The sequence below is a fragment of the Anolis carolinensis genome, chromosome 3 (assembly GCF_035594765.1).
Source record: "Anolis carolinensis isolate JA03-04 chromosome 3, rAnoCar3.1.pri, whole genome shotgun sequence".
In the NCBI taxonomy this organism is placed as follows: Eukaryota; Metazoa; Chordata; class Lepidosauria; order Squamata; family Dactyloidae; genus Anolis; species Anolis carolinensis.
Window position 1 is genome coordinate 97,994,139 of NC_085843.1, and position 11,161 is coordinate 98,005,299.

Genomic DNA, 11,161 nt, shown 5'->3' on the forward strand with positions numbered 1-11,161 from the left:
TTAAACATTTTTTATGACAAGCATGCACATGTAACACAACAGCACAACACAACAAAGAGCATTGAACTTTTCTCTCCCTTTGCATACATAAAATTTCTGCAGTGTTACAACAATGAACATCTTGTAACAAACATTTAATTAAAGGGAAGACATTTGAACAAAGAACAAAAATAGGAAAATGGGGGGAAAGATATAAAAGGAGTAGTGGTATGTACCTATGTATTTAAAATGCTGTTATTTACCTAAGTTTAATTAGAAAAGGAAATAATTAGGAATATAGGAAAATGGTTGGAAGATCACTTTCATGGCTCTAGTAGTTGAGCAAGAAGGTGAGAGGAAAAACTATTCAAGACTGTTAATATATCTAATATTGCCACCGGAAACCTGACTATCGTAGTTCTTCTAGGTATCTAAAGTGTTTTCACATACATCGCCTATTGCAGTGGTTCTCAACCTGGGGTCCCCAGATGTTTTTGGCCTTCAACTCCAAGAAATCCTAACAGCTGGTAAACTGGCTGGGATTTCTGGGAGTTGTAGGCCACAAACATCTGGGGACCCCAGGTTGAGAACCACTGTTCTATTGTAATTAAAACCTCAAACCAACGTAATCTAGACTAACATCAGGGTTCAAATCTCCACACAACCCTGGAAACCCACCTTGGCTAAGACACAGTCTCCCAGCCTCGGAGGAAGGCAACAGCAAGCTCTCTCTGAACATTTTTGTTGTTTATTCATTCAGTTGCTTCCAACTCTTTGTGACCTCATGGACCAGCCCACCCCAGAGCTCTCTGTTGGCCGTCTCCTTCCCCAGCTCCTTCAAGGTCAAGCCAGTCACTTCAAGGATACCATCCACCTATTTTGCCCTTGGTCGACCCCTCTTTCTTTTTCCTTCCATTTTCCCCAGCATCATTCTCTTCTCCAAGCTTTCCTGTCTTCTCATTATGTGCCCAAAGTACTTCATCTTTGCCTCTAATATCCTTCCCTCCAGTGAGCAGTTAGGCTTTATTTCTTGGAGTATGGACTGGTTTGATCTTCTCGCGGTCCAAGGCACTCTTAAAATTTTCCTCCAACACCACAGTTAAAAAGCATCTATCTTCCTTTGCTCAGCATTTCTTATGGTCCAGCTCTCACATCCATAGAATACTACAGGGAATACTATCACTTCTCTGAACATATCCTTCCAAGAAAATTGCATGATAGTTTTGCCATAAGATTGCCCAAAGTAGGAAAAAAACATGAAAGCATACAACAACAATTGTACTCTCAACCATGCAAGGTAAATCAGCAAGATATTCTATCTTTGGGCTAAAAGAGAGTCAAACCAAGAGAGATTCCCTATGACATTGCAAAGAGAGGAAATGAGCCAACTTCCAAATATTGTTGGACTATACCTCACATTTGATGACACTACTGGCCAAGGGAGTTCAGGGCAGAAACAGGATTCAAAACAGGAACAGAAGCTAAGAGACCAGCCCAAGACGTTTTGCTGCATGAAGTAAAGAAAAGGAGAATGCCCCTTTCCCACATCCAGAAGTTGACCAAATTGTCAACACCAGCATTTCAGCAGTTTCCTCCACCACACTCGAAGACAACAGCCTAGTTTAAGGACACAATGTATATAATGCGGCATATACTTTTCTTTCTACTTCTTCTCCAACCCTTTCCCAATATTTGCCACTTCACTCTCAGGCTAATAGTGGGGCTAGCTCTAAATCTTTCTTGGCTGGCAGTTTTGATTACTGGGAATGCAAGAATCTAGTCTACTATCCCAAGGGCCTGGAAAATCGTTATTTATAAGCTGTTATTTACTAACTGCTCATTACATAATAGAACTTTTAGGACTTAAACAGAGCTAAAATACCATAGCATCAACTATTAGTGTTTAGCCAGCAATTAGAAACATATACAGCAATCATATGCAACACAGAATTAAATGAAATTTAGGAAATTGGCCAACACTGAATGAATAGGTCTCACAGTTGAGCAGTAACAGTCTATGTTCCATATATGGCTGGCACAGCAAAAAGAACCAATTTTTATAGTTTGTATTTTTTCCAGGAAATTTTGCTTCTAGACTTCCCAGTCTTATTAAACAAATAATTATACTGCTGTAATCTACAAATGTAGTCTGACTGACCTTCCACATAATCTTTGGATAGTGAGCATTGTGTGGGTCTGTCCCAGTTAGGGATGTGAAAATCTGTCATGTTGAATTCGTTGCGCTTCTTGACTTTCAGTACCAAATTGAGGCCCCTTCCACACAGCTGTATAAAATTCACATTGAACTGGATTATTTGACAGTGTAGACTCAGATAATCCAGTTCAAAACAGATATTGTAGATTATCTGCTTTGATATTCTGGAGTACATGGCTGTGTGGAAGGGCCTTTATTTTGCATGGCTCTCTTACTCACCCTGCATGGAAATTTCTGTGTGCATTTCCCCCGGATGAAGACAATTTCCTTTATCTTCTCCTGGTGATTGCAACCAACTTGCACATATTTTAAAAAGCAAGTGCATGCCTTTCTCTGTGCACATCTTTCAAAGAATCATCCTAAAACACATTTGTGTATGCTTTTTCAGTTACACTGGGAAGGAGAAGCTACTCTTCCATTCCCTGAACCTGCAGTCAAACCCCACTCCTTAAAAAACATTGCTTCCTCTTGAAACAGTAAGCACAGTCAGTAAGAATGGGTTTGGGTGCCAGTGAAATTTTAATGTTTAAACAGAAATTGTTTCCTTGACTCCCCTCTCTCTGCACAAAAGTCATCATAAGATTTGGAGCCCTTCCACACAGCCATATAACCCATAATAACAAGGCAGACAATCCCACAATATCTGCTTTGAACTGGGTTCTCTGAGTCCACACTGCCATATAATCCAGTTCAAAGAAGAAAATGTGGGATTTCATTCAGCTGTGCGGAAGGAGTCTTGGAGGACATATTCCTGAACTAATAAAATAAACTACCTTGTTCTTCATAAGATATGAATATTGTGTTTTTCTGCTTCCCTGTGCCCCCATTTCTGTAGAGGTTGCTCTCTTGGCTCAGGAAAAGGGAGAAGGCATCATAGCTATTAATATTTATAGGAATTTTCATCAAATGTTGGGAACCACCTTTACAAAGTCATACATAACCTCAGTATCCTGCTCCTAGTATTACACCAAAGCATGTACTACAATAACACTAGATGCTTGCCAAAAGTTCATGGCTCAGGAAAGGTGTGAACCAAGGACTATCCCACCCACTATTCAACTAGCTTTCAGATTCCAGCCTGAACTAGCTCCTCCAGCAACTGTTTTGGCTGTTTGTAGCTCAAGGTGCTCCAAAATGTTGGATTGGCCATTCCTTTGGTTTTCATAGGAGTTAGCTTGCATAAAATTCCTTGTGTTTTACTCAATATAAGCCTTTCTATTTTTAATAGGGCATTGTGCCAATTTTATTTCTGACTCAATCACTTTGTGCAAACATGTTACTTTGGTCTGATTTATTTACTAAGAGTTTGTATTTATCACTTTTCTTCACAACTGGGATTTCGAAAAGATGTGCAATGACATTTATATCTAAGCAGTCTTTGAAATAAATGGATCAAAAATACTTTTCAAAGCCAGTTTCAAAATGGAAATGATATGGCATGCATGGAGCAGCTCAGCATAAAGGCGAGGGAGATATATTTTAACACCCATGTGTTGTTAGTGATGCCAAATCAGTGGTTTCTTTTGCATCTGATTAGGATGACAGATTGGAGCACTGGCACAGTAAAGCCTGCAAATGCGATTGTCAGGGAAGTCCCAACTCCGTCTGGTCCACTGGAGCAAACAATCTGGAATGTATGCCAGGTAAGGCCTCTGTTTATTTATCAGTGCAGATGTCTTCATTTTGCCCACCACAAGATTATGGCAACTTCCCTGATTTCACAGGGTTTTCTTAGGCAAGGAATATTCAGAAGTAGTTTGCTATAGCTTTCTGCAGAAACATAGCTTACATTACCTGCTATATTCCTTAGTGGTCCTTCATCCAAGTATTAACCAGATCTCACTCTTCCTAGCTTCCAATATTAGATTTCTTTCAGGATTTTTGTCTACTGGGGCTTATAACCAAACTCATCCATCCCAAAGGACTCAGGACAGAAAAATTGTATCTTCCACTTCAAAGCAAATTAGAATCACCTGACTCTACTATTTGCAAACTATTTCCTATATTAAATGTTGTAGGACTATTACTTTTTAAATGCATTTTCTTGCTATTTGCAAATAAACCCAGATACTAGCACAAGTCAAGAGCGGGTTTCACCTCTAAATGTCAGGAGTGTCTGACTATGGAGGAAAGACATGTTGTTGGACAAGTTTAACTAGAGGTAAAAGCCATTTAATGCATAACACATGCATATATTTTAAGGTCAGTGATGATAGCATTAAATAATTTAACTGACTTGGTCTGAAAATTCTCAGACATCTGTTTGGTAATTCCTTTCCCCACAAGAGTTTTATAGAACAGAACAGAAGAACAGAAGGTTACCTCCTAAGTATATTAGGACTGTGTTATCTAAAGATTAGTGTTGCTAAAAATAAAACTTGCATTTCTCATAAATAGCCTGGCACATTGAAGGTGATGCTGTTCGTTTTACTCATTATCCTTTTATTGAGTCTTATCATTTTACTTCTACACATTATTCTTGTAATTTCTATTATGTGGTATAATTCCAAACATGTCTTCACCGAAGAAAATCTTTGCAGTTGTATACATAGCATCCAAAATGGATGGCAGAAGCTCAATGTGAGAGCAGCCCAAAGTGTGGGGGAAAGTACCATTTGGACTACAATTCCCAGAATCCCCAAATAAACATTTTTTAAAATTTCTTGAATATTTCAGTTGTTTAATAGAGTGAAATGGCCACACTTTCTAACGAAGATGTGTCAAAAATGGGCCCATGCAAGTTGATATTGTTTACCCCCCCCCCACCCACCAGAATCTGCAAATATATTGGTTTTTATCAGGATTTTTGGAAATCCTGCCCTGTAATCCAAGATTGGGAATCACTGTAGATACTGTAAGTTCAAAAAGCTCAGTACTTAACTTGCTCTATTTAAAAAACCCTGTAAAACTACACCTTTTTCTCTCTCTTTTAGAATGTCCCTATCACAAGCCTCTTGGTTTTGAGTCAGGAGAGGTTACTTCTGATCAGATAAGTTGTTCTAGTCCTGAGCAATACACTGGATGGTATACTTCATGGACTGCAAACAAGGCACGGCTTAATGGTCAAGGCTTTGGGTAAGTTGTATGGTATCCTAGTACTGGAAGAAGACTTTGTCATCAATACTAAACCAGAAACAGAACTTGGAAAAGTTACCCCCTTTGAACAAAAACTTCCAGGTTCTGAAAATTGTCCAAAAAAATAACTTTTTCCAGAAGTAATTTGTTCAGAAGATATGTAAAGCAACTCTTTTTGGTTGCTACATTAATCTTATCCACCTCTGCACCTATTTCCAAAATGCTACTATGCTGAGGCACATTTTGGATGATGATCTTTAAGATTTATCTTTCCTTCTCTCAGTGTTATAGTCTTTCCACTTGCTCTCCTTATACTTTTCCTTAGTGACACCTAGATTGACACATATTATACATATATCAAGCACTGCAAAAGATAAAGCCAAGGAAAAGTCATTTAATGTTTCTTACTGATTTTTTTATCTGCTGCTGCCAAATTGTTCAAGATAGATGGAACTATGCTATCTGAGGCTAGAGATGGAGAACCTTTTGTACTCCAGCTCTCACAATTTCTGCTCCAGCCCATGTGGTCAATAGTATGGAACTGCATTCCAACAATATCTAGAAGATCATAGGTTTCCCACTCATATCCTAGACTGAATAGTTAGGCATGGAGAGATCACATATTCATACCAAGAAAGCTTATTTGATATGGACTTGACCCTGATATTCCATGACTCTTCCCTGTAACTCTTAAGGTGTGCCTGGCTCTCCAAATACCAAGATACTAACCAATGGCTACAAATTGACCTGAAAGAAGTCAAAGTTATCTCAGGGATACTTACCCAAGGACGTTGTGATGCCGATGAATGGATGACAAAATACAGCGTACAGTACAGAACTGATGAGAACCTGAACTGGATTTATTACAAGGACCAGACAGGAAATAACAGGGTAAGCACAAGACACATTTTTGAAGATGTGGCCACATTTCCATGTTGTGTGAAAATTATTGTAAAGAGAAACACCATTATTAAAGCTAAACTTCTAATATCCGTGAAGTAGTTGAGACCACAATCACCATGGCATTTTATTAAACTACTGGACAAGAAACAGAAATATATGAAAACATTCTTTAGGGTTTTTTTTAAATTGGAAACTTTGCTGAAGGGTGATGTAAAAATCATTGCGCAAATAAACCAAATCTGTAGATGTGTCACCTATGTGGATGCATATTTGCTTCTGTCTGTATATCATAATGTCCAAGTAGGCTTCCTTTGAAGTGGCCTTGTGTAACTTTTGGTGGATATGAGCATGTGGGTTCTCATTTAAAGAGACCACCTTGTTTCCTTTCTTTAGAATTGACAAAAGTCTTGAATGGACCATGGTGGCTTCAAATAACAAGATATTGCTATGATTTCTGGTTTCTAATAATAAATTCTTACTTTATGAGTGTAACTGAAGGAAAGATAATTTCACTCCTTTTGCAATGTTATGAGCTAGTTGCTGTTGTTTATATCAACTCCTGTGGGTGTTGAAGTAATTATGAGGTAGTGTGCTTTGGTTTGAGAACTGCAAAGATGCTGAATATTGTATTTACTTTCATAACCTCTGAGGATGCCTGCCATAGATGTGGGCAAAACATCAGGAGAGAATACTTCTGGAACATGGTCATACAGCCCGAAAAACATACAACAACCCTGTGATCCCAGCCATGAAAGCCTTCGACAACACATCAAAATATGGTGTTTGTGTCCCATTTATATCAGTGTATGCTTCATATGCCACACTATCCATATTGCATAGAAGGATAGGTTCTCAAAAATATAATTTATTTATTAAAGAAAATATGTATTTATTTCCCTAAATAAAATTTAGTAGCATGCACCATGTAATTGGGACCAATTTGGTTGTAAGCATATAAGCCATCAATACAATTTGAGCATCCCTTATCTAGAATTCCAAAACCTGAAATCCTCCAAAATCTGAAATTGTTCACATGGGTGGCTGAGATCATGACACCTTTGCTTTCTGATAGTTCAGTGTATACAAAATTTTAATTGAAATTACCTTCAAGCTATGTGCATAAGATGTGTACGAAGCTTAAATGAATTTCATGCTTAGCCTTAGGTCCCATCTCCAAGATCTTTCATAGCTTGGAAAATAACACAATGGTGTCTAAGTTAGAAATTTGCTTCCATTTTACTGAATGGCAGATTAAAAGATGGTTAAGACCACTTTCAGGGGTTCTTTTAAGATTATATTGCTTTTTCCTCTCCACAACTGCAGGTTTTCTATGGAAATTCAGACAGGACATCTTCTGTGCAGAACCTCCTGCGCCCTCCCATTGTCTCTCGCTACATCCGCTTAATACCACTTGGTTGGCACGTGCGCATTGCCATCAGGATGGAACTGCTGGAGTGCATGAACAAGTGTGCTTGATGCTGAAATTCAGCTCAGGGGAAAACTCAGGAGTCATTAGCAAGATAGAGAAGTACAATGAATGCAAAGAGTAGGTCCTTCATGTGTGTAGAATAAGATCTCAATGTACTGTGAAAATGATAAGTGTTCTCCAATGACCTTCTGTTCTGAAGTTTATCCTCCTGCAAGTTTGATAGTTTTTATGGAATTCTGTTTAAATAATACACATACCACCACCAACAGCAAGAAAAATGCAAGATGGTATGGAATTATAGTACATTTTGGAACCCACATTGTGTTAATTTCCTGCCTACGCCTTTCATTTCATCTCATTCTTTTATTTGACAAAGGTGTTATTTCCAAGATTTTGATTAAAAGTGATTGAATTATTGAAAAAGTGGGAGAAGATCATTTTATTCCAATAAAATAAAATAAAAATTATTTCACCCATCACTCTTTTTTGAACATAGTCATTCTGGGAGGCAGTGATATTTTAAAGTTCTGTGGATCTGGGAGCAAAGTTACGTCTTCCACTGGTTTTTAAATCTACTTTTAACTGTGGCAAAAATATACCCTTTATAAAAAGGATTTTGGGGGTTCTGAGACTGTAAAATGGAACCCTAACAACTGCACAGCCCATCCAGATTTATCCTCTTATGCAGTGGTGTTATCACTTTTTTATGGAAAGATGTGTGTGTCCTATTTTGATGCTAGAGATGAGAACATTATCCATCTTAATGGATGCCTCAACTTCATCTTTTTAGATTCAAGGGTGACTACGTGTGTCAATATTTTCCCAGTCTTTGATTTGTTCTTTATTACTCAAAGCAGCAGTGGGATTTTGTCCTGTTTCTCATCTTCCTCTAACAACTTTTTGTAATCAAAACTATCCACTGAATGAAAGCTTTGTGTGTCACTAGAGTTTGCTATTGTCCTATTTTGATGAAAGAAATGGAAACATTATCTGTCTTATTAAAAGTGTCAATGCCATATATTTAAATTCTAGGATAATAATAATACACTTTATTTATATTCTGCTTTATCTCTCTGGAGGAACTCAGAGCGGATTACAGTACACATAAAAGGCAAACATTCAATGCCTTTTTATGAACAAACAATGACATACAATACACAGATAAGGTAAAAGCCTTCCCCTTTTTCATCTTTGGCGTCTGGAGGAGATGTTCAACTCCAGCCATGGGGAGGTGCTCTTGCTCCATTTTCCATATCTGAGGAGCCTGTTGTCCGTAGATATTTCCGAAGATGGCATGTATTCATGGGGCACCCTTTTACCTTCCCGCTGAGACAGTACCTATTTATCTACGCGCATTGCATGCTTAATGAACTGCTAGGTTAGCAGAAGCTAGGGCTGACAGTTGGGAGCTCACCCCAACCCATGGCTTCAAACTGCTAACCCTCCGGTCAGCAGAATGAAACTACATGTGACTCTCCTGTCTCAGTATTTGGTTTTTTAAAAGTTCCCCATTCTTTGTTTTGTTTTGCTGTATTTACTCAAAGCAGTGGTAGGGATTTGCCCTATTTCTCCTTCTTTTCTGATCATTTTCTTGTAACCAAAATGGTCCATGAAAGCTGTTTTTCACCTTATGCGGTAAAAGCTAAAAATGAAGACGTCACAATAGACATAGTATTGTCCTGGCTTCCAGAGTGGTATCTCTTTTAGTTTGTGGCAACCGAACAAAGAGCCTTCAGGCATCATTATAATTAGCACCTATATTCATAGGTTTGTTCATCTATAAATCACCAAAAAATTGTTATGCTATCATCTTATGATATAAAAGAGACAAAAACGTTTTGGGAGCTTATTTTTGTCCTGCAAATTGACATGCTATAGAAATGCTGGTGGAATGAGAAGTCAAAAATACATCGATTTCCTTACATCTGTGAAGGGTATGAGAAGATAGAGTCACAGAATGGCTTGATCATCATTGTTTTAGTCTTTTATAGCAAGACTTGTGCTTTCAAATTCTTAACATTTACAACATCAAACCTGTCAGAAAGGTGCTAGATGTTTAAAACATTGCTTTTTTTGTTCTTCCAAAACGGTTACAGTAAATCATAAAAATAATCATAATCATAATGATGATTATGCAGTTGAGCCATAGCTTTTAAATTATTCGCAAATCAGACACAATTTCAATACCATACAACCGAACCACCTCGTATAGATAATCTTAAGTGGTGCTAGGATATTATGACTTCTCTTTTTTAAAAATAGTTTTACAGGCATTTTATAAATCAAAGACCTAGAAATCATAGTTTGTGTTTACTAAATACATGTTGTTGTTGTCAAAGTAACTTTGTAGAAAATAATGTACTTTTTGTGTGGGGAACTGAATGTAATGCAAAGACACAGAAATGTATAAATAATGTGATTTTTTCGTTATATAGGTATGTGTGTTAATCATAGATTATCCATCTTTTAAGTGTAAAGGCTTTTGATTTAAAAACTACTCTTGGAAATAAAAGCCAAAAATATTTTGAAGATTTGTGGAGGGTTTTTTTTCTTGCTCTCTTAAGACCATGAACTGGTCATTTTCCCAGCCCCCAGTATGGCTAGACCCCAACAGAGTTAAGCAAGTTTAATCCCAGTTATTTCTATATTGGGTTGGCGACTAGAGCTTTCATTAATTTTAAAAATACCCCTCTGTGTGAACAGTACATAATTAACTGTTCTGAGCTGATTCAAAACACTATTAGTAATTGGTTGTTGTTATGGATTCATGTGTATGCCAACCCACCCAGTAGCCATTTTTTTTTCTGTACTTGGCTCCAGCGATTCTTGTTGCATTGCGTGATTGCATGACTGGGATCCATGGAGCAAGTTATATTGCTACATTAATAACCAGGTTTATACAGAGTTGTCTTATAGGGTTTTTAGTGGGATTTCACTTCCCCTGAGGAGACAGGTTGGGAAAAGTTTGAGGCTTAATTGTTTAGAGGTGAACAATTAAGCCTAAAGCTACAAGGAGGGATTGACCTTCAATAGAAATTTGGCTGCCTCAAATGGAGTTTTCCTTCACTTCTCAAATTAGTAGCATTGGTGAGTGAGATACTGAACATTGTTCATATCTAGAACATTTATATCAGCTGTGTTTACATTCTGTTGGTGTCTTCTCTTTGGATGTCTAAACTGCCTTTCTAAAGGTTCAACTTACGTAATTTTTAACTTACTACAATGCTAGAAATTTGGTAACTGAATGAATATTTCATTGGTGGGGTAGATTTCTCATCTGGCAGGGCAATGCCTTAATATCCCCATCCAAACACAGTATACAATGTATATAATGGGCCCTTGGTATCCTTTGGATTTTGTTCCTGAACCCTGCCGTGGATACCAAATTCATGGATATTCAAGTCCCATTATATACAATGTTACTGTAAAGTGGTGTCCCTTATATAAAATGGCAAGGTCAAGCTTTACTTTTTGGGTGTTTTAACAAATATTTTCAAGCCATGGATGGTTGAATCTGTGGATACAGTATCTGTGAATATGGAGGGCTTTCTGCACCTAGT

General features: G+C 37.6%; 1 protein-coding gene across 1 annotated transcript in view; it reads left to right on the forward strand.

The window, feature by feature from the left end:
- The window catches only part of rs1 (retinoschisin 1), a 30,514-nt gene extending 20,384 nt beyond the window's left edge, over positions 1-10,130 (forward strand). The window contains exons 3-6 of the mRNA XM_016992389.2: positions 3,732-3,837; positions 5,128-5,269; positions 5,965-6,160; positions 7,496-10,130. Coding sequence (XP_016847878.2) covers positions 3,732-3,837; positions 5,128-5,269; positions 5,965-6,160; positions 7,496-7,648 — 597 coding nt within the window. The 3' untranslated portion in view covers positions 7,649-10,130. The remainder of the gene's footprint in view (positions 1-3,731; positions 3,838-5,127; positions 5,270-5,964; positions 6,161-7,495) is intronic.
- The last annotated feature ends 1,031 nt before the right edge of the window (positions 10,131-11,161 follow it).